The sequence below is a fragment of the Talpa europaea genome (assembly GCF_964194135.1).
Source record: "Talpa europaea genome assembly, chromosome: 7".
NCBI classification, from domain to species: domain Eukaryota; kingdom Metazoa; phylum Chordata; class Mammalia; order Eulipotyphla; family Talpidae; genus Talpa; species Talpa europaea.
The window spans coordinates 115,743,222-115,770,870 of NC_140074.1; the positions used below are offsets into that span (position 1 = coordinate 115,743,222).

Genomic DNA, 27,649 nt, shown 5'->3' on the forward strand with positions numbered 1-27,649 from the left:
TCAGTAGTATCGATCCCGAGTCTGCCAGCTAGTCACCCAGTGCTTCTTGGTGGGCATCGTGCTCCCTGGAGGTGGGTAGCGTTCCTCCTCCCGGATCCGCACTGCATGGTACTTGGGCATGATCCGGTAATAGTGAGTCCGTTTAAAGAAGTCACACTGGAGTTGGGGGGAGAAGAAGAAAGGCATCAGCATCCAGCTTCCAGCCAGTGTGTTGATCTGCCCAGGCCCTCCCCCACCCCGGGGTCCTCAGAATCAGGACCTCCGACCTAATACACACCATCTCCCTGTGCTAAGCTGAGAGGGGAGGCTCCCCACCACAGGCCCCAGAGGAAGGAGGAGCTGAGGAAGGCAGAGGAGAGGGAAAGGCAGATGGAGACAGAAGGGCAGCGCTCAGATTACTGGCTGAGTGGCCAGGAGGGTGATGGCCTGCACTGACCACAATGTTGAGAGGGCTGTCTGACACCCCAGGGGGGCTCCCAGGAGGAAAAGTGCCGGTTCCCAGGAGGAAGGTCTCTGCTAAGCCTCCCCTTCCCTGGAGGTAGGAATGGGGCTGTGGAATTGTTCTGGAATTAGCCTTGTGGTCTACAGAGATGTGGCCTAGCCTCGGCCTTCACCCTTTCCCAATCAACAGAAGGCAAAAGGGTTCCCAAGTCCTTGAGAGGCTCGGTGGGGAAGTTTGTGAGAGCAGACACCCTGAGCTCCCCAGGGTGAGGACGGGGGAGACAGAGTGTCCGGTGCTTTGGGGTGGGGCTGGGGACAGAGTGAAGTGCAGAGAGGGCCCATAGAGGAAGAGGAGCAGACAGGACAGTCAGAGGCCCCAGCCACCTAGAGGGCTCAGGGAAGAGGGCTCGGAGGAGGCCATGTTACCCGGGTGGGCCGGGGGCGGGGGTTGCCCCCCTCAGTAGTCATCAGTCAGCCTCTCTGTCTCTGACGGCTGGCTCTTCATCTCCGCCTTCTGCCTCTTGGCTTCATACAGGGCGCGAGTGCGGGCTCGCTTGAAGAAGCCGCACTGCGGAGGGGAGGAGGTGGGGACGGGCCATCAGGGTGCGTTGGAGGTGCTTGCCAGCAGCACTCATAGACTGGGGTTTAGGGCTGGGGAGCCTGGATGTCTGGTTCCCGGGCCCAGCTTGGTGGTGTGGCCAGAAGTCAGAGCTCCTGGTGTCCCTTTTCTGGCTCAGTGTCCCCCTTAACCCAAGTGGGAGTACCACTGTAGGTAAGGTGATGATGGGACAGGGGGAGTCTGAAAGCTGGGGAAAAGGTGGGTAGGGCATGGGGGAGGGTGGGGTGCGATGGAAGTCAGGAATGGGATGAGGGAGAATTGGTGAGGATCTGCTGGCAGGAGGTCCCAGAGTGGGAGTGCTGGGTAGGGGTCCTAACCTTCCACAGCAAGATGATGATTAGCCCCAACAAGAGCAGCCCGGCACTCACGGCCACAAGCACCAGCCACAGCTCCATCTCCGCTGGCAGTTCCTCCACCAGCTCAGAGTCAATGTCCACGGAGAACTGGAGGGAGAAAGCAGGAGCTGGTCACTTTTCCTGCTCCAGAGGGGCCCAAGAGCCTGCTGCTTGACCTGCTGCCAGCAGGGGGCACTCAGGGACTAGGGAAAGCTCCTGCCTGCCCACTGCTGACGCCAGCAGATTCCCCTACCCTCTGATTTCTCTTAGTTGTAGACCTAGCTCCCAAGGAGCAGACCCTCTCCTTTGTGGAAGGTAGCTAGAGTCTGGCCTTCTGACCCACACATCGGGGCTTGGGTACTAACTCCATCCCTGATAACCCTGTGATCATGGAGAGGTGATTCCACCTCTCTGAATCTCCATTTTGTGCTCTCTGATAAGGGAATCCTAATGCCTATCTCAGTACAGCAGAAAGGTCAAAAGCATGTGTTCTAAAGCCAGACTACCTGGTTCCAGCTCCAGTTGTACTATTCACTAGCTGTGTGACCTTAGGAAAGTTACTGAACCTCTCTGTTGTTTTTCTGTAAAATGGGGATTATGATAATACCTACCTCATAGGTTGCTGGGAAGGATTAAATGTGTTTAATATGAGTAAACCGCTCTGAGCAAAACCTAGTACACAGCAAGCACTTCATAAATATTTACCAAAAAGCAAAGAATGGAGAGCATAGAATATCATTCTTTTTCTTCCACTACATTGGTGATATCTATTTATTTATATATTGACATCTACATAAACATATCTTAATATATATCATAGTTTATAACATTTTATAACATAAATTATATTAATTATGATACATATTTAAATATGTAGACTTTTTTTCTCACTATACCTGGTAATTTCTTTAAAAATTGCTGAGATTATTGGGGCCTCCCTGGTGGTACAGGGGTTAAAGTCTCAGTACTCTCAAGCTATCTCACCAGCCACTGCAGCATGAGTTCATTCCCCAGCCAGGGACCTTCCCACATGGCACAGCAGACCTCTCCTGTCTCACTCACTGCTCCCCTCAGCAGTGTATTTCACTAGATTCTCCGGTTCTGCTCCCTATTCTGTCTCTGGTGAAACACTAAACCTCCTTCCCCCTGCACCTCTGGCCTATACTCCAGTTCTTGCATGCATAAATAAATAAAAATAAAACTTTATAATATTACTTAGATTACTATTTAAAAAAATACAAATGTTGTAAAGAAAATGAAAGACTCCCAATAATTTTACTCTCTAGAAATACGTATCTTCAGTATTTTGGTGAATCTCTTTCCATATTTTTTAATGTGTATGTTACAAATAAACACTTTTTTCTCTTCCACATAAGTGGGATCTATATGTACTAACACATTCTTCTGAGACCTGTTTCCTTTTTCACTTAACATCATCATCTTTCAATGTCAATTAATAAAGATCAACCTAATCTCTTCTGATGACTGCATAGTTATGGCAGGAAATGGACCATAATTTATTGAGCCAACCTCCTACTGAAGGACATTTAGCATGTTTCCAATTTTATGCCATTATAAACAATGCTTTAAAATATCCCCATATATTTATCTTCACATACTTGTCCTATTAGCTCCTAAAGAAATATTATCATGTACTAGATCTAAGGAAATGTACATTTTAAATTTTAATAAGTATTGATAAATTCATCTCCAAAAATAATCCAATTTATACTCTAAGCGATAGCATTTCCTTCTACCTCATTAGCATCAGAAATCACTATTTCTTTCCAATTTGATAGGAAAAAATCTTGTTGCTATTATTTTTATTTCTTTACTATTGAGTTGAGCACTTATGGTTCACCCTCTATGTCTAACTTTTGCTTCCTTTTTGTTTACATTTTCAAAAAATATTTATCAAAACTTTGTGATATGTGCTGTAAACTTTAAAAAAAGCATCTCCTTTGTCCTTGTAGTTTCTTTCTCATCTCTTTTACTACATACAGATTTAAAATTTCTTATTGGCTAATTGGTTGAGTTTTTCCTTTGTGACTGCTGGGTTTAATAAAATACTTCCCCACAACTAAAGATTACTATGAAATTACTTTCTGAATTTTCTCCTGGCACATTAGGTTTTATTTCCTATAGTTAACATTTAATCTAACTCAAATATATTTTTATTTATGGTATGAGATAGGGATTTGTCTTTAATTCCCAAATGTGTTCTCCCAACATTGCTCAACCAACTACCTTTCTCTTATTAAAAAGCCCATCTGTATCATAAACTAAATTTCTATTCCGTTCCACTGATCTTTCTAGTCCTTCCTCCAACTACGTTATTTTAGGGAATGTACCGTAATGTATTTAATGAACCCTCCATTCATCAATACTAGATATCTCCTCCATATCTCCACTGACATCTTTTTTATAACAAGATGTCGACTCTTTTGTCATGTTCTTCTAGATGTAAATCAGAATCAAGTTTGAGAAACTTTTCTCAAGTTTCCATGGAGATGGAACATCTTTACAACATACTGGGCTGATCAAGAAGATTCTCATCCCAGTTGCACATTTAGATGGCGGGGGGCTCTCAAAGCACACCAGCTCCGATATCTGATACCATTTCTCCACAGACACAGGTCTCATTATTCAAGAGTGCAGTCCAGACAACAGAAGTCCCACAAGGGATTCCAAGGTGCTGCCGGCATTGAGAACCATTAGCTAAAGTGTGTGGAAGCACTGGGGAAAGATACCTTTACTCCCACACCCTGGCCAGGGACTGCTGTTCGTGAACATGTTCACTCACCCACATAGACTTGTTCTTCATGGTGATGGTGGGGATGTTGGTTCGGAGGAACAGGGTAGCGTTGCCGGCTACAGAAACTCTGTCAAAGTCTCTATAATCCTGAAGGGAAGAATGAGTGGATCCAAAGAAATAACTGAAGCCCCTCTGAGTTTCCGTCCTGATTCTAAGCATACCCCCAGGACACCTCCCGCCACACAACATCCTTAAGCAGCACATCAAAGGATCTGACCACCAGGCCTCTCCCCCCAACCCCCACAAGTGCACATCATTCATTCATTTGTTCATTCCTTTGTACATCAGGTGTTGTGTGAGCTGCTAGAGAAAATGAAGGTCACAGTCTAGGTCAGGTCTGAGGGCTAAAGTTGGCCTGTCACCTGCTTTTTTTTTTTTAAAAGATTTTATTTATACAAGAACTGGAGTACAGGCCAGATGTGTGGGAGGGTGAGAGGATTCACCAGAGACAGAGCGGGAAACAGAACAGGCAGAATACTGAAATACACTATTGAGGGGAGCAGAGGGCGAGACAGGAGAGGTCTGCCACGCCATGTGGGTTGTTCCGCGGCTGGCAGGGATCGAGCCGGCACGGCAGAGGCTGCGGACAGCTTCACAGTGCTGCGCTCAACCACCTGCACCACCAGGGAGGCCCATGTTACCTGCTTTGGTAAAACTATTTTGGGCACACAACCAGGCCTACTCGTTTACATATCATCAGTGGCAGTTTTGTGCTACGCCAGCAGAACTGAGTAGTTGCAACAGAAACCATATGGCCTACAAAGCCAAAAATACTTTTAATCCTATAATCCTAGTCATTTAGAGAAGAAGTCTGGTCTGTGTAGCACGTGAAGCATGTGTAACTACGACCTAGCACAGCATGTGGTAAGTGCATGTGTGGCTTCTGAGAAAGTTCTGTGGGTGTCCCTGGAGGAGAGGTCATTTTCAGCTGGAAAAGTCCAAAAAGACCTCACCGAGAAAGACCTTAAAGTCTGACTAGGACTTTGTAAGCAGAGGCTACACATGGGAACTGGCATTCCCTGGGGAAGGTATGGCATTGGCAAGGGCGTGGAGGGGGCAAAGTAACAGACACGAGACAGAACAGCATGCATGAGAGAAGGTCCATCTGGCTGGAAACAAACATGTCATGTGTGTGTCCATACATGGACACACAAACGGACACTGACATGGCCCTCTCACACGAGTGTGACAGTGCATAGCCTGTCATGTGTAAAACCTGACACCGTCACTGACACACATGCAGGAGGCTTTGCGGTGACCCTAGCCTCACCCTCTCTTTGTTGCTCTGCCAGCCCAGCAGAGACCCTGGGACCCAGGCACTGACCTCAATGAAGGTGCTGTTCCACACCCGGGCCCTCACTATCACACTGGTGATGACGGTGGCATCGGGAATGGGGCACTCCAGCCACACGCAGCGCGTCTTGTTATTCTCACAGGACTGAGGTGGACAGGGAATGCAGGACATGAGATAGTCCGGTCTCCACAGATGCTTCATGCTTCTCCCCTGCTTTGTCCCACCCCCGGCGAGGCCCAACCTCCTCACTTCACTCTTGCACACCGCACCCCCCGACATTTACATGTTTAAGACACATTCTTTGGGCCAAGCACATAGAGATGACAGAAGGCAGGGACACAGGAAACATGAAATATGATCCCCGCTCATGTAATTGGGACCCAGTCCCTGACACCTCTGCCCCAACCCCTCACACCTCTCTCTATTTGACACACCACCTCCTGCCACTCCATCCAGTGCGGCCTCAACTTGCTTCCCAGGCTTGTTACCCTTTCCCTTCCTACAGAAGCACCCCACACTCATATCTCCCTGCCTCTCCCCACTCCCCAGACTCAATGTCAAGGCATTGAGTTCATCATTTCCAAAAGATTGGGGACCCTGGGAGCAGAGTCAGTGTGTTTTCCTTTGCTGCATTATATGGCTGCTCCCCAAGGCCCAGGAAGTGGGATGTCCTCTGAGGGAAAGAGATGAGTTACTCCCTCTGGGGAGTCCTGAGTCCAGGAGCCATATCACCTCATCAGATGTGGGTCTCCTAGGGAGAAGCACCCATCTCCCTTGCTTCATGCACCCCTGCTGCCCACCCACCCTGTGATGGGTGGGCACAGTACTCTCTGATCTTGCCCTGGCCACTCACCAGTGTGGTTTGAGACTTGGCTTTTTTGGCAACAGCCAGAGTGACAGGTGGGGTGCCCTGATCTCCCCCTGAGTCCAGATGTCGCCGCCTGCGCTTTAAAGATGGAGGCTTATCTCCAGGGACCTGAAGAGGCAAGAGGAGATTTGCTGGGAAGAAGGGGGAGCAAAGATGGGGAGATAAAGAAAGGGCAGGGGTAGAGGCAGGCTCCCAAATGGGCATGAGGGAAAGGAGGGGAAGACACTGGCCCTTCTGCCCCACAACATGTGAATCAAAGTTCCCGAGAGTGTCCTTACAGAGAGAGTGAGGTTGAGAGGGTTGATAAGGTCTCCAGGTGGCTGGCAGGCCCAGGACCCATTGCCATGGATGGTGATCTCCGTAGGATACAGCAGCCACTTGCCATTGATGACTTCATAGGGCCACTTAAACCCTAGCACCAGGGTCCCCAGAGCCGCCAGTCCTTCGCCCACCTGTGGGTCCACCTGTGGGCACAAGGGGTGCTATGGTCATTGTCTCCTGGAAAACTACCTCCATCTTACCAACCCTTAATCCTCACATCCTCAGACCCCAGACCCAGAAAGAAACCCCCTCACCCATGCCAGGAGTCCCCAGTCCAGGGTCCCACCAGTTCTCTTACCTGGAACTCAAACTTGAGAGGGCTCCCCACATCCTCCACAGTTTTCATGCCAGACTCACCCATCACTGTGCCCCCAAAGAAGCTTTGTAGCCGCTGAGTCACCCTAGGGGTAAGAAAGATGCTGGAGTCACTAGGGATGGGAGGGCCCTGGCAGAGGGCTGGGTACCATGCGTTGATTAACTACAGTCCTCTATACCCAGCAGACTGGAGAGAAATCCCAGTTCTGCCATTTAATAGCCGTGTGGGCAACCAAGTTTTTAGGCCACTCTGAGACTTAATTTCCTCATCTGTAAAGCAGAGTTAATAATAGTTACTATATTTTGGAGCTGCTATGAAAAGCAACATAATAAGACAATGTACACAAAATCCGTAGCACGCTGAGCTGTGAAGAAATGGTAATGTTGGGCCTCCCCAGTGGCGCAGTGGTTGAGCGCCGGGTTGCGAAGCTGCCCGCAGCCTCTGCAGCGCTGGTTCGATCCCCGGCTGCTCCCCGGCCACTGGAGGAGGGACCCACATGGCGCGCAGACCTCTCCTGCTGCCCCCTGCTCCCCTCAGCAGTGTGCTTCGGTCCTTCTGCCTGCTCTGCTCCCCGCTCTGGCTCTGGTGAATTCTCTCGCCCTCCCACACTTCTGACTGTACCCAGTGCTTGTATAAATAAAATAAATAAATAAATAAATCTTTAAAAAAAAAAAAAAAAGAAATGGTAATGTCACTCCAACACTTTAGCCCCAGTGTTGGTGATTCTTCCACTACTATCTGCTTTGCAAGGGCAGTAATTATTAATAATAACAATAAGGACAGTGATTGTTGTTGTTTAGGGAAGACCCAAGGGAAGCGGAGGCCTGAAGATACAAGGCCCAGAGAAGTGTGTCAAAGGCTCGTGAAGACACTGTGGGGACAGGAAGGCCCTAGCTCAGGCACAGCAGGCGGAGGGAAGGTTAGGGCACTCACATGCTGAGTGTCGCCTGGAGTGTGTAATCCACCAGCAGAGTCAAGTTCAGGGGCTGCAGGTTGTCCTGGTGACTTGACCTGGGGAGGAAATGTAGGGGGCAGGGGAAAAGATGTGTCCGCTGAGCCTGGGGCTGCAAGAGACCCCAGCACACCTCGGTTTTGACAGACCGGTCTAATGAGGTCACTCACGTGGAGAGCTGCAGCTGTGTCTGGAGTTCCCTTGTGTGCAGGGTCACCCCAATGACCTCGAAGGTGATGAGCAGCTCCATCTGCCAGGGGAGCCGGGAAGGGATGTTTGGTGTCCGCAGGAATGAGACCGGGGGCAGAGAGAGACAGGTGCAGACAGGTGGTTCTTTGACCTCCTACTCCTACTCCTCCCATCTGTGTGAAGGGTGTCACCTCCCCACCCATGTCTGCATTTTCATCTTCTGAGCCTCATTTTTATTTCCCTTTTTCTGTCAGTAACAACTGCTACTTTTGAGCTATATGACCTTAAACAAGTCACCAGAATCTGTAAAAGTAGCATCTAGTCCCTCAAAAGTTGTGAGAATTATATCACATAAAAGAAGCAAAGTGTTGCACTTGGGGCATGGCACAAATGCTCAGTAAAACTGGTTTCCTCACCTTTACCTGCTTTAGCTCTGAGCACAGCTCCCGAGGGGCCCTATTTTACTAAGTCTCTGGGTCTCTTTCTACTTCCCAATGTTTCTCCCTGTCCCCCACTGTGTCAAGTCAGCATAGCCCCCGATCCCAACCCCAAGCAGTCAGGCAGAAGGAGGATAAAGAGCTCATGGGAGAAGACAGGGACCCAAGTGGGAGGGTGTGGCCGCTTCTCACCCTCTGGTTCCTTTTGAAGGGGTTTCCCAGCTCACAAAGGATGGTCTCGTTTGCCTGGCAGGCTCCAGACTGAGGAAGGAAGATGAATCAATTCTGGGCAGTCAGAATACAGCTTGTCCCACCCCTCCATGTGGCACAAGGTCAGAAGCCCTAGAGGATTAAGAACCGGGTTCCCCTAGCAGCAGAAATACAGTGGCACCTGAGGCGGCCCAGCCGGAGGTGGGGTCGGGGGGCACATATGGAAAATGACAACACAGCTAAGTGACATGCATGTAAGGACGTAAATACGAGGTGCAGCGTGGTTGGGCTCTGAGGCGGGCCGAGGGCACTTACAGGGCGCACCGAGGACAGCAGCAGGGCGGGAGGCACCTCCAGGGTGAGCAGAGCCTCGTGGGCGTCTTCCCCTGCCCTCTGCGGGCTGGGGATGTTCGTGACATTGATGCTCAGGAGCAGTTTCTTGACATCTCTGCCGTACTGGAGCCTGAGAGGGGGGGAAGCCCCCGCACTGAGCCAAAGCCCTGCCCAGGATCTGCCCCCATCTATTGGGCCCCGCCCTCGGGCCTACTGATGCCTAAGGGAAGCCCCCTGTTGGGACAGCCGGCGGCCCTGCCGGTGGTGTCACCTGATAAAGAAGTTCCTGTGGGACCAGCGATGCACAGCCTAAGAATCCTACCTGGCCGAGAAAAGCCCCGCCTCTCAGACGCGCTGAGACTCCGCCCCCTGCCAGAAGGTGCGCGGCTCAAACCCCTCGGGCTCTCCAGCTCCCTGACCAGCAGGCGCTGCCCTTCGGTGCCCCGCTCGCTCGCTCGCAGCGAAGCCCCGCCCCAGCCGGTCAGGTTGGCCCAGCCGCACCTTCTCAGCAGCTGCCCCTGCTCCGAGGCGAAAGCCGCGCGCATCTCCAAGTTGCTGTCGCACTGGTTGTCCGGCCCGCACTCCTTCTGGAACTGGATCTGGGGTGACCGCAGGCGTGAGGGCCCACCACCCGCAGCGCCCTCTGATTCCACAGCTCTCCCCGCCTCCCCTCCGCTGCCCCTCTGGCCCTGGCCCTACCCACCTCGGTGTGGTTTTCCAGCACCTGCGCCTGGTTGAGGACCGGGTAGGCGTCCAGGGACTTCAGTCCCAGCCGGGGGCGCTCGGGCATCCGCAAAGGTAAAGAGTAGTTCATGAAGATGACGATGGGGCGAAGTTTATCGCGGACGTTGTCCTGAGAAGGGAGCACGCTGAGCCCAGCTCTGCATTGCCCAGTTGAAATCTCACACCACCCTAGGAGGAGCTAAGGCCCCCTCCACCCCGTAACTGTCCCACCTTCCCAAGACGGAACCCTCTCCCTTCTGACCATCAAATTGACCCCCTCCCTACCACCTTCATCCACAAGGGAAGAGATGGGGTTCGTCATCCCCTCTGGATGGGGGTTGAACTTCCATCTCTAGGATCCCCAGGTTGAGCTATGTCTTTCCATCCTGATAGCCCAGAGTTTGCCCTCCACTCACACAGCCTTTTCCCCCACAGGTGTGCTAGCAGTCCCGCACCCTCACTCTTCTTAGGGTGATGAGCCCTGTAGCCCCCGTCCCCACTGCAAGGGTTTCTCTCCTTTACCACGTGCTGAGTACTGTGGACTATACCTCCCACAGACCCATGACCTTCCCCCCCACCTCCCTCACCCATCTCTAGGGTGACCCCGGCCCCTCACCCTTGACCTGGGGGATTCTGGTTACCTCCTCCAGGAGTCACAGAGCCCATGTCCTGCCCTCACCCACTGCTCACCATCAGGAGCAGCTCCAGCCTCTGGCAGCGCGTCTCGGGCATGGAGAAGAAGCCGTGGAAGACAGCGGACTGGCTGCGCGCAAAGCGAAGCCGGGGTGGGCGGCGGTCCCGGTCGGCCTCCAGTGTGTAGGCCAGGGCTGCAGGTGGACAGGTAGGTCAGCAAGCAGCCGGGGAGCATGCACCCCCTTGCCCTGTGTCCCAGCACTCACTGATGTTTCGTCTGTAGTTGGGGTTCCCAGCACTCTGGTTGTAAGCAAAGCATAGCTCCACCTGCACACTATTGGGGGACAGGGGACACACAGGAGGGCCCGGTTACAGTGGGACCCAGATATCCAGGCCTAGTTCCCCTCCCTGGTACTGGGCAAGAAGCCAGGACCCTTCAGGGGGAAGTCAGAAAACAAGCCCGGGGATGTCTACAAAGATGGTCCCTTTCCTTCCCTCTCTTATTAGTCTTTGAAAACAGAGTTAAAGGTCACCAATGGGGAACTGAGGCCCTGAGAAGCAGAAGGAGTTGCCTGAAGTCATCTATTGTTGGCCCAGCTCAGTCTAGATTTCCTTCCATCACCCCCCCACCCCCCCACCCCCCCACCCCCCGCCAACTGCCCCATCCCAGCACCCACTTCCCTGCTCTGACTCCATTTGCCTTCTAATCTCCTTGTTCACACAAAGACCTTGGGGTCATTACCATTATTATCACCATCTTTGTAACTAACATTTTTTGTGCACTTACGGTGTAACAGGCACTGTGCTAAGGGCTTTTTGTGCATTATCTTATTTAATTATCACAACAACCCTGCAAATTGGTTATTGACTCTTTTCCAGGGGAGGAATCTGAGACTCAGAAAAATTAATAACTTGCCCATGGTAGCTGTCCTGCTTCACATCCGTCCACCTAAGGGTCTCCCTCTCCCCCTCCTCCCCCAGACCTCTCCCCACAGCTGGGCTGCACACTTCAGGGCCACAGCTGAACCAGGCAGTCCACAGCGCCCTCCTAGCCTCCATGCCCTATACTCTCCCAATCCGTCCATTACCTCCTGCGAGGAACTTGCCTTTTAATGAGGTTGGGGAGGAAGGGCGAGGCTTACCCCAAGAATCAACCCTCTAAAGTGGGGGGTGGTTAGCAGGAGTTGCCAGGAGAGGGTTTTGGGGAGCCAGAGTCCCTCCAGAGCTGCCCATACTTAAGGAGGAATGGGGAGGCAGAGCAGCGGCTGGGAGTCTCACCAGGAGGTGGCCGTGCAGAGCGCAGGGTCCAGCACAGATGGCCTGGCCGTCAAGGTCCTGTGCAGGATGTTGATGACAGGCCGAGCCCTGCGTAGAAAACACAGACATCAGCGCATCCCCTCCTGCCTGCCCCAGGGTGGGCCGGGCCAGGACTCAAGCTTGTGTGGTGCCTAAGGTAGATGGACATAGAACTCCACACAAACCGGGCTGGAGGAGCAGGCCCCGGGTATGCCGCCCACTCACCGCAGCAGCACGATGCGGTCTGACAGGCTTCCCACCAGCAGGTCCGGGTAGAGGTTGTCATCCACATCCATCTTCCCACTCAGGGAGTAGCCAAAGGTGGCCAAGCCAGGCAGCCCCAGTTTCTCTCCATGGATTACCTAGGGGCGGGTGAAAGCAGTGGAGACAGGCTCTGGGGAGTGGGGACCTGGGGGAGTAGGGAGAGGGTGGGTGAGGGAAAGGAGGGGTGGGCTCCTCAGTCCCTGTCCATCCATACCTGCTGGGCCTCTCTGAGGAGCCCCCTGGAGCTGCTGTGGTAGATGTACACTTTGCCCAAGCCCTCAAACGGGGCTCCCACAGCAATGTCTGGGGAAGAGAGGCAGGAGGGGTCACCTCAGGTGCTGTGGTACCAATACTCCCTCGGCCTATGCACCAGGCCACCGAGCCCAGCACAGCTGTGACCTCACCCTGCCAGGCAGTGCTCAGAGCACCTGGGAACAGTTCTGCAGACCAGGATGAAACTGGGACCCTCAGGCACCCACCTGCCTCCTTTTACATGGAGGTCCAGGAGAGGGAAGTGACTTATCCAGAGTCACACAGCCTGTTAATGTCCCAGGCAGGCTCACACTCGGTGCCTGACCACTGGCTGGTGTTTTCCCGTGGTGCCCCTCTCTCCACCTTCAGAGACACGGCTCCTCCAGAGACATGGCTCTTCCAGAGACCTTTACCAGCAGGGTCACTGATGCAGGTGTCACCCACTGCTGATTTTCTCGGGTAGTTTTCAAACACTTGCCTCATCTAATGCTCACAAGAGTGCTGGGGGTCGTTACTAATGTCCCTGCTTTATAGACGAGGAAAAAGACTCAGAAAACCCAAAGGCATTGCTGTCTAATGGGGCCTGGGACTTCAATGACATGACAGTGACCTTGGCTTATTAAAATGTCGAGACTTTTTTTATTTGACTATGTCCACAAATAAACCCCACGTTTTATTAACATCTTAAATTCTACTGAACTCCAACTTTGCTGCTTTTGATCTACAAAGGTCTAAGTAACCAGAAAGCCGAGCTTATTAGAAAAGTATGTCAAGAAGTCTTAAGTAGAAATTGATGACTCTTGTATCAGTAAGTGCTTGGCTTTGTGCATAGAACCTTTTGGTATCTATTTTGGCTCTTTGGAGGCTCCCCTGCCTTCTTTTTTGGTTTACAGCTACATTCCTGGAAAATGAGGTTATCAGAGAAATGACTTCCAGAAAAACAGGTATTCCCATGGCAACCAAGCTCAACCCCTTGCTTTTCCTTTTCCATGATACCGCTAGTCTGATTAGTCCCCAAGTTCTACAGAATACTAGTGGCATTTCCTTCTATTTGGGGCCCCCACTGGTCCTAGCTCTTAATACCCCTCTCCTGATATACTACATTCTAGATCTTAACACCCTTGCCTTGCTTCCCCCCTCCCCAATCCATCCCACACCACCATCCAGAATGATCTTTTAAGATACATCACATCCCACCCCACAAACTTCTCTGGACACTCTTCTACCATGACCTAAATAAAGCCTCAGGTCTTCGGCCTTTCAAAGTGTTCTCCCTGCCCTCATTCTGCTCCAGCCTCATCTCTGACATGAACACCCCATACTCAATAGACTTGGGTACAGTACCCTGCACTCATGTGGTGCCCTTCTGTCCCCCCGCATTGCGCATGCTCTCCCCAACCCTCCATGCCCAGTGGTGCACTGAGCTCACCTCCCGAGGCCCCTTCTGCAAGTCCTGTCTGTAGTGCTGCTCTGAGCTCCCCTGGCCTGGGCCCCATCCCATCTCCTCTTGGGTGCTGTCAAGCCTGGTATGCCACTGGCACTCAGTCAGTGTGTGCGCTGGGGCAGAAGTGCTAGCTCATACCCTGAAATCCATCCTGGTTGATGTCACCAATGCTGGCCACAGAGAAGCCAAAGGCAGAGCGACTGGAGCCATGCAGGAGGAGAGATGGCTGGGCAGGGAAGGAGGTGCCTGCCTCGTTCATGTAGACATAGACAGCACCCCCTACCTCCTCTTTCCGCTCAAAGTAGTATGGGGCACCCACCAGGAGATCCTGCCACCTGCACAGGAGAGGAGGGAGAAACGAAAGTATGAGGTCAGCCCCAATAGGTGGCATAACTCCATATAATGGGCACAGTTGTGCCAGGGCACACAGCTGTGCAAATAGCAGCTCTGGCAGGAAGGACATGGAAATGCCAACCTGACCTATTAAACATAAAATACATGTCATGGAGATGCTATGGAGACACAAATCACACTGAAACAGCCCACATCCACTAGAGCTATACAGGAGGCAGACAAGGAGATGTAGATGCCATGCAAACGACAGACAAATACCCAGAATCCCATAAATTTGATTGTAAATCAATAGATAAAACTGATTTTCAAATCCCTGCAAATAGCATCCAAACAAAAATACAATGGCAATCCTCCATCTCTCCATCCAGGTTGGGGCAAGCCTGCCCCACTCACCATTCTCCCCAGCCCCAGAGGATGTCCCTGGATTCTCACCCATCATTGTTCAGGTCTGCCAGGGCAATGGCGCTGCCAAAATAGGCGCCCACCTGCGTGCCCTCCAGCACCTGCCTCCTCCGCAGGTCTCCACCTGCCTCCTGGCTCAGCAAGTAGACAGCGCCCATGTGTCGGTGCCGTGGGGCACCCGTCACAATAGTGATGTCCGTGGGGTGCAGGATGGCACTGCCCACCTGCACTGTGTACCCTGGGATGAGAGGAAGGTGGTCAGTTCAGGTCTTAGTAAGCTTTGTCCCCTTCTACTCTGGACCCACCCCAAGACTCGACCCTTACCTTCTGTTCCCCTATTCCCAGAAGTCTGCCCAGCTCCCCAGGCCTTCCTGCGCTCTGGACTGTGAGGTCCATGAGGGTAGTGACTTTGCATCTTTGGTGCATACAGGTGGTGCTCAGTAAGTGTGTGCAAGTTGAACTAAATGCCATTGGCAACACCTGCACCCTGACTTCACACTTGACCAGGCATGTAGGTGAGAGACCAGTGTGCTAAGCCCAAGCCCTTCCTCCTCCATTATCCAATGAGCCACCAAAACTGGACTTACCAATATAGAGGTTTCCTTTGTCCTCTGCGGCCTTGTAGCTGTACTCGGATAAATCCCAGTCCTTCCGCTGAATCATGTAGTTGTTTCCTTCACAAGGATTTGGGGGGGATACGTCACCCTCCCTTTTCTCTGCCATGTCCAGCCACAGCCCACCACCCAGATAAGTATAATAGTCACCACTTTTATTCATGAACACTTTGCTATCTGCAAATCACTTCCTCTTTATCTTAACAATTCTGTGAAGTAGAATGGTGACCCCATCTTACAGATAAGTAAAGGCGGATGGAGGCCTCCCTGGTGGTGCAAGGGGTTAAGATGCAACTATGAAGCTGTCCACAGCCACTGCAGCACGAGTTCAATCCCTGGCCAGGAAGCTGACCCACTTGGCCCAGCAGACCTTTCCTGTCTCACCCGCTGCTCCCCTCCGCAGTGTATATCAGTGGATCCGCCTGTTCTGTTCCCCACTCTGTCTCTGGTGAACCCACTCACTCCCCACTTCTCTGGCCTGCATCCCAGCTCTTATATGCATAAATAAATTTTTTTTTAAAAAAAGGAAATAAAAGTGGGATGGGCAGTTAGCTGTAGACATATGGTGGGAATGTGATCATCCAGGCTCCAGGGGACTAGGTGGGGTTTCCCCACGCTAGACACTGAGGCCAGCCTCCACATACTATCTCCTGGTCCTTCCCCCAAACTCAGCTGCCCACCTGTCCCAGATCCCCTGGAGCTGCTACTGGAAGGTGTGCCAAGGCTCTGAAAGGCTAGGGGGTGGAAGGCAGGACAGAGGGGAGAGCTGAGGTCTCTGCCTAAGAGGATCCCAGAGCTACAACTACCTGGGCAGTCCAGAGGAGATTCAGGGCACCCTCTGCCTATTGATTCTGCAACAGTGAGGGTGCAGCAAGGGAGAACGGGTCATTGAGGCTATTGTACAATGTGTGTGGCTAAGAGACAGTCAGCGGAGGTGTCAGACACCTGAGTGGTACTTGCAGTTGGAACAGTAGGCCCCCTCATCTACAGTGGGACATTTCCCCAGGCTCCCAGTGATGCCTGAAGCCTCAGAGAGGACTGAAGCCTGCATATACTGAAGCTTGTGTATACTGCTTTTTCTTATACATACATACCTCTAACATTCAATTTATATATTAAGCACAGGAGATGGACAACAACAACTAATAATAAAATAACATTGATAACAAGGTAATGTAATAAAAGTTAGGTGAATGTGCTCTCTCTCTCAAAGTGTCTCATTATGCATAGAATTTTCAGACAACTGTTAACTGCAGGTAACTGAAACTACAGAGATCAGGGGAACTACTGTAGGTACAAGTATGGGTCTTGATATTCTGATATTTTGTGTGTGTGTGTTTTTTTAAAAGATCCTTATATTTTAAAATAAATCTGGAAGGATCCACAAGATCCTTGTGCTGAGAGAGTTGGAGGTGGGGGAGGAAGGGCATTTTACTCTTTATCTTACTGACCCTACTGTACTATTAGTAATTCTACAAGGTGTGTGTTTTGTTTGGTACATCTTTAAAAGGTTAAACTGGAGTCAGGTGGCCCTCCGTTGCAATTTAGGCTTCATCATTTATTGTTGAACTTGGACGTGCACTGCACTTCCCTGAGGCTCTGTTTTCTGTAAAATGGGTATAATAATACTCGCCTCATGAGAGTATTTTAAGGTTAAGATGATATGTCTAAAGACTATGGCACATAGTAAGTGCTTTATTTTTTTTTAAAGATTTATTCATTTTTATACAAGAATTGGGGTACAGGCCAGAGATGCACGGAGGTGGGTGAGAGGATGTACCAGAGACAGAGTGGGGAATAGAACAGGCAGACGGACTGAAGTACACTGCTGAGGGAAGCAGCGGGCGAGACAGGAGAGATCTGTCCCACCATGTGGGTTTCTCCCTAGCCAGCTGGGAATCGAACTTGTGCTGCAGTGGCTGCGGATTTCTTCATAGGTTGTATCTTAACCCCTGAGCCACCAGGGAGGCCCCATAGTAAGTGCTTTAAAACACCGATATTGGGACCTCCCTGGTAGCTCAAGGGGTTAAGCACTGCACTATGAAGCAGTCCGCAGCCTCTGCAGCACGAGATGGATCCCCAGCTGGCCAGGGAGAAACCCATATGGCGCAGCAGACCTCTCCTGTCTTGCTCGCTGCTCCCCTCAGCAGTGTACTTTGGTCAGTCTGTCTTTTCTGTTCCCCACTCTGTCTCTGGTGAAAGCTCTCACCCCTCACATCTCTAGCCTGTGCCCCAGTTCTTGTATGCATAAATAAATAAATCTTTTAAAAAAAAACAAAACACCAATATTGGCAAAGGGGTCCTGATATTGGCAAAGGGGTCCTGTCTCTTCTGCCTGCTGGTGTGGAGGGTCTGGGCCAGCTGCCCCATGGCTAATGGGGAGGTGGGTGTTCTCCGTCCCTCCTCCCTTCCCCAGGTTCCCACCTTTCCAATTGTAGGCACCAGGGGCGCCAAAGTACACAGTGTTCTGGGTGAAGCCCCCACTGGTGCCCAGCTGGCACATGCCGGTCTCCAGGTAGTCGGTGTTGCTGTTGCACATCTCGTTGTGGTAGGTCTGCCAGTCATCCGTGTGGTCCAGCTGCAGGTCGTTGCCCCGCACGTAGCACTTGCCCACCATGCGCCGCTGGTCCTCTGACCCTGACCATAGCACCTGGGTATAGCGGTGGGCACAGACCTGGGGACCCCCCCAACACACACAGCCTGAGCCTGCAGTGGGGTCCAGCTGTCTATTCAGCTGTTTCCCTGCACCTGGGCACATCTGAGTGCAGAGAAGGAGTTGGAAGGGGTCCTGGCATTCCTTCCTTCCCACAGTGATACCTGGACCCGCAGCTCCTCTCCAGAACTCAGAGATCTGCTCTGAAGGGGGCGGGGGACACATTCTGGAGGGTCAGAAGGTATAGGGTCAGAAGGTATAGAGTTACTTAGAGATCTTGGCAAAAGGATGAGGGTATATGGGGTTCAGGTTCTACGGTCTACAAGGAGCTAGATGCCGGGCAGCTTCTCTGCTGGCCCCAGATGACCCTGCCCTCTTGATGAAAGGACCATTATTAAAATAATAACAACAGCAATAATAGCAGCAGATAACCCGACCGAGTGCTTACTGCAAGCCAGGCACAATTCTAAGCTCTTTGCATATTAACTCTTTTAAGCCTCGTAACTCCTCCTGTGAAGTGGGGACAATTATTCCCCCCATTTTAAATAAGGAAACTGAGGCACAGAGAACTAAATCTCTGCCTGAATATCTGAAGACAGAGAAAATTCAAACCAAAGCTGCTGGCTCCCCAGACTGAGGGCAGAAGTGTGAGGGCAAGCTGCCTCTCCCACATACTAGAGGAGCTCGGGAAATCGTTAGTAAATCAATCAGAACAGGGTGTTTGTGAAGTAACTCCAGAAATAAGCCTGGTTCTTGTTGACTTGCCTTTGTGTCCCTTTCAGCTCTGAGTCCACTAGCACAGAACCTGTGCCTGTCACGAGTCACTGCTAACTCCCCAGGGCCTGCACACTGCGTAGCACGTAGTAGGTGCTCACTAAAATGTGCTGCATGAACAGATGGGTGAAGAGACATCTGCTGAAGGACTGTCTTAAATGGAACCCTAAACCCACATCATCCGTAACAAGGTATTTCAGTGAATGGATGCAAACCGGAACTTCAAGCAGTGTTCAAAGGTGACAGAAATCACAGCAGTGATGGCAATGGCGGTGACAATGGATTGAAAGGGGGCACACGTTCTGGAGCGAAGATTCTGCCCTTTCTTTAATGGATGTTGTTTATATATGTGTATAATTTGTCAAAAAAGCACTGGAACTTTAAAATCTGTATATTTGGCTGTATCTCAATTTTCCAGCAATTAAAAAAATGAAAAAATAATTGTCTATCTGGGATGCATACATTGAGACTGGCCCTGAAGAATGTGGGCAGGAGATGACAGTTGACAGCAGGGAGTGGCCCCAAAACCACATGAGCGGGGGGTCAGCAGGGCTGTGCCTCTTCCGCCACCAGCCTCCCAGAAAGGAGTGTGGCCAGGCCGCACTGCCTGAGGCCCTTTCTGCCCTTTCCTCATAGCAGTTCCCTCAGCTGGTTCCCACGAAGGGCGAACACACTGGAGGGGGGGGTGTGGGAAGGATGTGGGTGATTCAGAGCATGCCAGTCCCCACCCCTCCCATAAGTGCAGGATCAAGGGACACTCAAGCCCCTGAAGATCACAGTCACAGAAATGGACATTTGCAAGGCCCCAGCTCAGACACTGAGGACCCCTCTCCTGCCTTCTGCTTCCCTCCCCAGCGCCCAGGAAATGAAGGAAAGGACAGTGGGACAAGGGGAGCTGATGGTGACTACCCACTTACCAGGACTCTGCCTGCAGGTCCCTGGCTGGCCACAGTCACCCCAAGCCACATGTCCTCAATAATGTGATGGCCAGGATTACCTGTAGGAGGGACCATGAGCCAGCGTACCCCATCCTCCCAGTACCCAGAGCCTCCAGATGGCAGGGCTTGCTCCCTCTTGGACTCTCCACTCCAGCAGGTCAGCTTGCCATGCTCCCCTTCCCCAGCCCATTATTAGCCTGAGCTCTACAAATCCCGTATGGCCCCCCTCTCTCCTAGGGCTTGCTCTTCCCAGCTGGACAAGAAGTGACAAGAAACTGCCCAGACAACCTTCTATCTCCTCCAGTCATTCTATCCACACCACCTCCCCTCTGGGGCTCCAGACCCGGCACTGATCCCAGCCCCAGCCCCTCACTTTTCTCCACAATGTTCATCCGTTCACAGTCATCCTTATTGGCAGTAAGTGGGCACAGGTACACAGCTCCAGTCCGGTTGGTATAGCCATCGGGTACGGCAAGGTCCTGGGGGGCCCCAGCCAGGAGCCTAGGGGGCAAGAAGGTAGGTTATGCTGGGGCCCAGACTCCCCAAAGTCTGCTTCAAACTACTTGCTGTTCAACATGCATTTACTGAGTACTTGCTCTGTACCAGGCTGTATGCCAAGCACTGGGGGACGGGAGACAAATGGATCCCAGCCCCCGGCCTCCAGGAGTGCCCAGTGCAAGGAAGACAGGAAGACAGACACCTCAGTCAGTGCCCCATAATCAGGACTAGCTCCCCCCAATTCAGCCTGGATGGCAGTCAGACCCACAGAAGAAAAGATCCTGGCCTGAGTTTGAGGACAACTGGGGTTCACCAGGTGAAGGAGGAAGGGCATCTCTGGCAACGGTTTGGCCCGGGCTAGGGCCAGGAAGCATGAGCAAGCAGGGTGATTCAGGGATCTGCAAGATCCTGAGCACAGCTGGAGCCCAGGAGCACGGGGAGAGGCGTGCAGGCAGGGTGGGGAGCACAGCAACGGAGCGATTTTAAGCAAGGGCGTGACATGGTCAGATCTAGGTTTGGGAAGGAATGCTTTGGCCTCTACAGTGAAGGTAGACCAGAAAAAAGCAAGGTTGGAGGACCCTGGCAGGGTTCAACTTCGGGGGATGGAGGGGAGAGTGAGTGAAGGGTGGGTTGTTAGAGGTCTGGTTTTTCCTCCCTAAGCCATCTGAGGACTTTATCTAGGAGGTCTGGGTCCCTAGATGACCTGGGAGCTGTGTCACACACCCCTGCCCCCCCTCCCCATATAACACCTACACAGGCACAGGTAAGGGTGGGGCTGGGTTCCAGGTGCTTGGGAATGTGGCCCCAGGGCTGAGTTCTCCGGGAATGGACAAAGTGACCATCCTTGCCTGTTGCCTTGCTCTGATCTGCCTTTTTTAGGGACACCAATGGCAAGTTCCTCCAAGTGGGCTAGGGCCCTTGATACCATGGTACAAGAGAAGTGACTAGAAGAGAGGAAGGCAAGGGACCAGCCTTGATGGATCCAGCCTCCTGGGTGGCAGGCACCTCCTCAGTACCCCTCATCTGGTCCCAGCAATGTGTCGCCCTGAGACTCCCAGCTCAGAAACTTGGGCTCTGGGCCACCTGCCAGAGTCTAGAAGTGCCGAGCAACGAGCAACAGCCCTGCTTGCAGCTTTTGCCTGGGACCTGTGAGCAAGGGTTTCAGGGAATGGCAGGGCAGGGCCTGGGCATGCTGGGGCCTGAGGTGCCTCCGCCCAGTGGGTGTCAGGAATGTGCTGCCTGGGGGTGCCAGGAAAGGGGGGCGGGCCCTGTGCCTGCACTTCATGTCACAGCTCAGACCTCACCCTAGGGAAGTTCTCCTGGGGGCAGGGGTGCAGCTTCTCTAAGTGGAACAGGAAGGCTGGCAGGGGGCCAGCCAGGCCCAGTTAGTCACCCTCTGTCTGGGCTGGGGAAGGTGCCCAGTGAGTTCACTGCCTGACCACCCAAGGACATCCACTCCCTGGCTCCCTGGTGCTCCTGAAAGATGAGAGAAGGAGGCCAAAGTCCCATGGGAAAGGAAGTACTCTCTGCCTGGGGGGCAATGGACCTGGCTCTTGGGTTTGTTCTGCCTCAGATCAATTTCCTTTCCCTTTTTAAGCCTTGCGTGCTCATCTGTGAAATGGGGGCAGTAGCTGTCCTGCCAACCTCTGGGGCGGCTGGGGGAGCACATGGATTCATTCTGTGGAAGGGCTTTCCGGTCTGAAGCCATGGCAATGCAAGCACTGATATTCTGATTTCTGTGGCTCCATTAACAGCCCTAGGACCTCCCAGGCCTCCATCCAGGAGCCTAGAAATTTCTGCACTTCCCCTCCCCTCCCTGGATTATGGAACCTAGAGCAGAGGGCAGAAAGTAAACTAGCTCAGCAGTTTAGAGGAAGACAGGAGATACATGGCGCTCCCGGGACATGAGTACCAAGCAGCCAGGAACGTGGACCCAGGTCAGTGGGAGCTAGGGCTAGTCTAGGGTGGGGCTCACATTTGGCTGGAGCTATCGAGGCTGGGGTTGGCTAAAATGATTTTAAAGTTGGGCCCTGGGGAGCCCAGGTTGCATTCCAGGGTGTGAAATGCAGTAGAAGTGTTGCTGCCCACACTGCCCAGGCTCCCGGGCAGGAGGTGGCCAAGGAGCAGGGTGGCCATGCCCTCGAAGCTCCCTCATCTCAGAAGTGGGCTGGGAGATCCCTCCTCTTAGCCTCTGTGGTACCAAGCAGGCAGAGCTGGGTGTGAATGGCAATTGGATTGAAAAAATCCCCTCACCATCTCTACCTCTCGCCCTCACTCCCCCAGCGTCTTGCTCACTGATGGGAAGGGGGGCAGTGCTAGTGCCTGAATCCCAGCCCCACATCCCAGGCCCCTCCCCTCCCCCACCAGAGATTCCACAGGGAGCCCCCCACCCCCCTGGAATATTTTTAGCTCCTGCTTGGCCCGCTTAGAGGCCCTTTAAGGCCTTCTGGCACCCAGCCCGGGATCCAATGGGTCTACAGCCAGGGGACTTTGAGTGGATGGGGGAAGGAGGGTGGGTATGCAGAGGGTCAGGTCCAGATTCCTCCAGCCACAGTCAGGTGCGGGAGAATCCAGAGGGGAGAGAACTTACTTATATGTAAATACAATGTATATCAATATGCAAATGAGCATCTGCTACGAGTCCCAAAGCAGACTCCTCTCAGACCACCTCTGAGTCCACCCTCCCAGCAGAGTCAGCTGGATGGGATGCCCACCTCTTGAAGCAAGGAAGAGAGGAGACTGGACTCTTCTCCTGGAGTCAGGCTGGGCTGGGGAGGAGGAGGAGAGGGGTCCCCCTACCCCTGAGAAAGGTGGATGGGTAAAAACCTCTCAGGGTTTTCAAACAGCTGCTCCTTCAACCTCTCCTTTGGCTCCAGCCAAACAGCCCCTCCTGGGTCTCTGGGGAGCCTCCTGAGCTTCAAGTTCCAGAAAAGCACTTCCTCACCCCTGTTCCATCTTGCATCCAGGGCAAATAACAGTCAAGTAGGAAGTAGCGGAATGGATAAAGCAATAAACAGTCAAGTAGGAAGTAGCGGAATGGAGACAGTTGGGGAGCGGGGCCCAGGAGCATCCAGGGTACCAAGTTGGCTCATCCCAGAGAAGGTGGCACGCTGGAGGGCACTGGGCTAGAGCACTGCTCAGACAAGCAGCTCATAAGATTCAGCTTCCCAGACCCCTCAGCTCAGGGAGGTGCTGGGGTGGGTGCAAGGGAAAGATCTCTGTTACCTTGGAGGAGCCAGAGGGGCCAGCATTGAGGCCCAGGCCCCCCCACTCTGTGCTTTGCTGCCCAGCTCTCTAGCCACCTGAATTTCCCTTCCACCCCAGGCCAGGAAGCAGGTCTGAGGCCGCTCCAGCACTCCAGCTCGGTCCTGGGTGGGGGTGGGGACAGCGCTCAGATGCCTGGATCCCAGCTCTGTGCCAATCTCGCTGCCCGAATTAGCCATCTCCCCAGAGGCTGCTCCTGTGGTAGCTGAAACTGCAGCCCTCTCCATCCTCCCCTACTTCTTATGCTGCCCACCCAGCCCCCTCTCCCCTCTGGTGACTCAGCCCTAGAACCAGAGCAACAAGCTGGAGGAAACGAGAGAATGAGACAATCCGAGAGGACAGGAGAAAGAGGGTTGGCCCAAGCCACAGATAAAAAGGAACAAGGCTGTTTTTCTCATTTCTTTTCCCTCTCCTCGCTCTTTGGTATTTTTTCCACCTTTGATCCCTTAGAGCGTTCTTCATGTCATCTAACCTCAGTGCCTCTTGCTGCTATGGACACCTCCTTCCTCCTTTGTTCAGTTCTGACCAAGCCCCTTCTACTTCTTTTTCTACACAATCAGGCTCCCTCTATCTCCAGTCCAGTTTAAAACACCTTGGTCTGGACTGGTCACTGGAGAGAGCCGGAAGCAACGAACACTCCACTTCCAGGCCTTCTGCCTGTGCCTACAGCTGTTGTGCCGTTTCCTCTGGCACGAGCCTTGGAGGTTGCCAGGCGCCTGCCCTGCCCAGAAAACATGTTTTAAGAGAGCATGGCAGGTAAACTGGCTGCTGCCTACCTCAGGTATGACTTCATCTTCCAGGAGCCACAGCATTCCCCACACCGTGCCTGGCTTCCCAGACACCCTCATTTCCAGGCAAGTGCAAAAGGGAGAAAGGGCCCAGAGGCAGCCCACATACCCATGAGGCGAGGCCAGACCAGGACCCCCGGGTTCCCAGGAGGGGAAGACAGAGCAGGAGCCGGGGGCTGGGGACTGAGTAACCACCTTCCGTAGGAATGTTCCCTCTCCTTTCCTTGGCCCTCATATACCTCACCAAGAAGTCAAAGCACCTTGGTCCTCTGCCCTGCTCCTCACCCCTCGCTTCTGGGGACTAGGGAATTGGGGCCCGGCCTGGGGTGAGTCTCTGATATTGTGAGCAGGAAACCCCAGTGCAGAGATGAAAATGATGGGGCAGGGCCTCCCTTGTGGCGCAAGGGGTTAAGCACCGCACTATGAAACAATCTGCAGCCTCTGCAGCACAAGTTTGAATCCCAGCTGGCCGGGGAGAAACCACATGGCGCAGCAGACCTCTCCTGCTCGCCCGCTGCTCCCCTCAGCAGTGTGTTTCAGTCAGGCTGCCTGTTCTGTTCCCCAGCCTGTCTCTGGTGAATCCTCTCACCCCCCGCATCTCTGGCCTGTACCCCAGCTCTTGTATGCATAAATAAATAAATCTTTAAAAAAAAAAAAAAGAAAATGATGGGGCAACAAAGAGGGTCTACACCTGGGCTTTTGACCATTTCTGGAACAAGGTCTTCCTGGAGAATCTGATGGACCTATGCTCCCCACTGCACCCCCTCCCAGAACGAGGCACAAACACAAATGATTTTGAATTTACTTTCAGGGATCCCTGCATCTCCTGAAAACCTACTATGAAGCCTGGGCTAAGTAAGAGTTTGTTCAGGACTATGAACATGGTCCCTTTGCCAAAGGGACTTTGAAGCCAATAGAATATCTGACAGCAACTTGACTTGCTAGCCTCCCTGAACTATGCACTCAGGCAGCTGCTCACATCTGGCTACGCAGCTGGCAGCAGCTAAGCCCATATGGCCCAGCTGGCTTTTCCAAAGGGCCAACAGGCAGAATTCAGTGAGGAGAGATGAGCCAAGTTATAGCATCACCTCTGGGAAAGACTGAGGATACCCCAAAGGGAGACCCAGAACTCCACTTAGAACTACCTGCCTCACCAAAGTTCATTTATTTTAGAACCTTCTGGGCTCACCCAAGAATTAAGAGTAGCACTTCTCTGCTCAGTCATCTTGGGTAAGGCCTTTGGGCAGCAGGGGTACATTTCAGATCCTGGCTTCCACATAAGAACCCTCAGCTGCTCTTCAGAAAGCAGGTAAACACAAAGCATTTTACACACATTGTTTCATTAAGGTACTTCCACCCCCTGAAGAAGGTGTATTGTTTCCCTTCTTCTGACCGTTGAGGAAATTAAGACACAGGTAGTAGTGACAAATCCAAGACAGGAAACTGGCAATGGACTTGGTAACCTCTTCTGTCTCCACAATGTCCAAGCACCTCTCTTTTTTTTTTTTAATTTTTTTTGGGGGGACCCTTGCCGGTGGTCGGGGAGCGAACTGGCGCTACAGAGGCTGCGGGCAGCTGCGCCACCAGGGGAGGCCCCAGGCACCTCTTTTTTTTTTTTTTAAAGATTTATTTATTTATTTATACAAGCACTGGGTACAGTCAGAAGCGCTGGAGAGGGTGAGAGAATTCACCAGAGCCAGAGCAGGGAGCAGAGCAGGCAGAAGGACCGAAGTACACTGCTGAGGGGAGCAGCGGGCGGCAGGAGAGGTCTGCACGCCATGTGGGACCCTCCTCCGGTGGCCGGGGAGCAGCCAGGGATGGAACCAGCGCTGCAGAGGCTGCAGGCAGCTTCGCAACCCAGCGCTCAACCGCTGTGCCACCGGGGAGGCCCCCCCAGGCACCTCTTATAGGCCAACAGAGACAGGAAGGAGTATATACATCCATGTCCAACCCCTCCTTGAAGAAATCTGGCCTAGAGAAGGGAAATATCTTGCTTAAGGTAAAGAGGGTGAGGGGAGTCATTAACTCTTGCTCTCCAGTCTGATCTTCTCTTTACTGTGTACTGCTTTATATCATGCAGAATCAGCAGTGAAGATCTAAAAATCTTCTGGGCTGAAAGAGCACCAATATAGACATTTGTGCAGATGACCACTTACATCCTCCAAAAGAAGGAGCTGTCACTGGGACCGGACAGGGAAGGGTGTGGTGGCTCTAGCCTCTGCAGAAGCAAGACGGAGTTGCAGCCAAGTTCAGGTAGATAGTCGGGCCGGGGATTGGCCAGCAGGGCAGGGACCAGGGCTGGGGCAAAGTGTGGACCTTGGACATTATAAGCTTCCTCAAGTTTCTGCAGGACCCAACCAGACTTGGGAGAGGTTTCAACACACCTTTTATTTGATGTCTGTTCAGGGAGTTCAGACACCAGCTGGGGGTGGATGTCTGGTAAGCTACCCAGCTCAGAGAGGCCAGCAGAGGCAGATGGAGCCTGCCTGACCTCTCCAAACCACCACCCCTCAGGGGGCTGAGCCTGAGTATGTATAATGGGGTGGGGCGAGAAGGACCCAAGCAGCTGGAATAGTTCTCCTTCCCCTCTCTCCAGTATGCCTAGTTCTTCCCCCTCCTACTCCTTGCAGCTGTTGGGAAAGGAGACCAGAAGAAAGAGAAAAACACCATTTCCCTCTTCAAACCAAAACAAACATACTCAGGGCTGAAGATTCAACATGAATCTGTGGAATGCAGGGAAGCTGTCTGGTGGGAGGGTGTCACTGCTGGGTGTTGGGATGGGGGAGCAGGAGTTGGGACAACCCCTCCTATCTCTCCTACTTCCCTCGTTCTCCAGGGGTCAGAAGGAGTTCCTGGACAGCTCCAAACACCCAGACTCATCCTCCAACCACCAAGCAGTGGAGAAGGCCCTTGGGTCTGACTCTGCAGAGGGTGTGGCTGCTGTGGCCGCAGACTAAAAGCAAGGTGTAAGGGTGTGGGGGAGCTTAAATGCATATGCCCACAGGTTCTTTCCAGGAAAGAGATAAAGGGGACCCCTCCATGTTTATCTTGCAGTTTGCCCCAGCTCCCAGCCCTACAGAGAAAAGGCATTCAGCATACTAGGTACTGGGTTCACAGGCATTGGGGACCCCATTCATGCTGTCAAGAGAGGTTTAAAGGGCCGAGGGGTCTCATCTAGACAGGTTCTGGCCAGGTCAGCACTTGCCAGTGATTACTGCCCCCATCTCACACCCAATCTCCACTTCCCGCCAAGCCTCTGCAGCCAGAGGGCTGTCCAGTTCCCCGCCCCCTTAGTCCTCGCTCGCAAGGGCCGGCGGCCGCGGGTCTGGCTGCCAGTGGATCCAGGGTTCCCACTCAATTCTGGATCCACATCTTGCACACAAGCCCCCCTCCCACCCCGCCCCCGCCAGACTCACAGGTAGCGTTGCTGCCGCTCTGTCTGCCGATGGAGGGCGACCGAGTAGCCAAAGAGGCTGCCTGGGTTCCCGGCCTCCTTCACCACCAGGAATCGGGTGTCCAGGTTGAAGGCAGAGGCGACGCGGCCGCCGGCGGCCACCATCAGGGCGAGCGCACAGAGCACCGGGCGCGGGGCCCGGGCGGCTCGGCGGGGCCCGGGACCCAT

At 52.8% G+C, this 27,649-nt stretch overlaps 1 protein-coding gene across 2 annotated transcripts; it reads right to left on the reverse strand.

The window, feature by feature from the left end:
• ITGA3 (integrin subunit alpha 3) lies at nt 1-27,649 on the reverse strand (the record flags this gene model as incomplete). 2 transcript variants are annotated; one of them, XM_084239100.1, is made up of 25 exons in its annotated part: nt 1-156; nt 1,378-1,503; nt 4,199-4,297; nt 5,535-5,648; nt 6,358-6,480; nt 6,651-6,836; nt 6,992-7,094; nt 7,943-8,020; nt 8,132-8,211; nt 8,780-8,848; nt 9,113-9,260; nt 9,632-9,729; nt 9,834-9,983; nt 10,544-10,680; nt 10,753-10,820; nt 11,765-11,851; nt 12,008-12,144; nt 12,261-12,349; nt 13,881-14,077; nt 14,529-14,736; nt 15,086-15,172; nt 17,537-17,786; nt 19,457-19,536; nt 19,851-19,978; nt 27,444-27,649. In XM_084239100.1, the coding sequence occupies 25 exons, from the start codon at nt 27,647-27,649 to the stop codon at nt 1-3; spliced, it is 3,204 nt and encodes a 1,067-aa protein (XP_084095226.1). The 2 variants fall into 2 exon arrangements, with proteins under 2 accessions (XP_084095226.1, XP_084095227.1); XM_084239101.1 differs by lacking the exon at nt 1-156 and adding an exon at nt 899-1,009.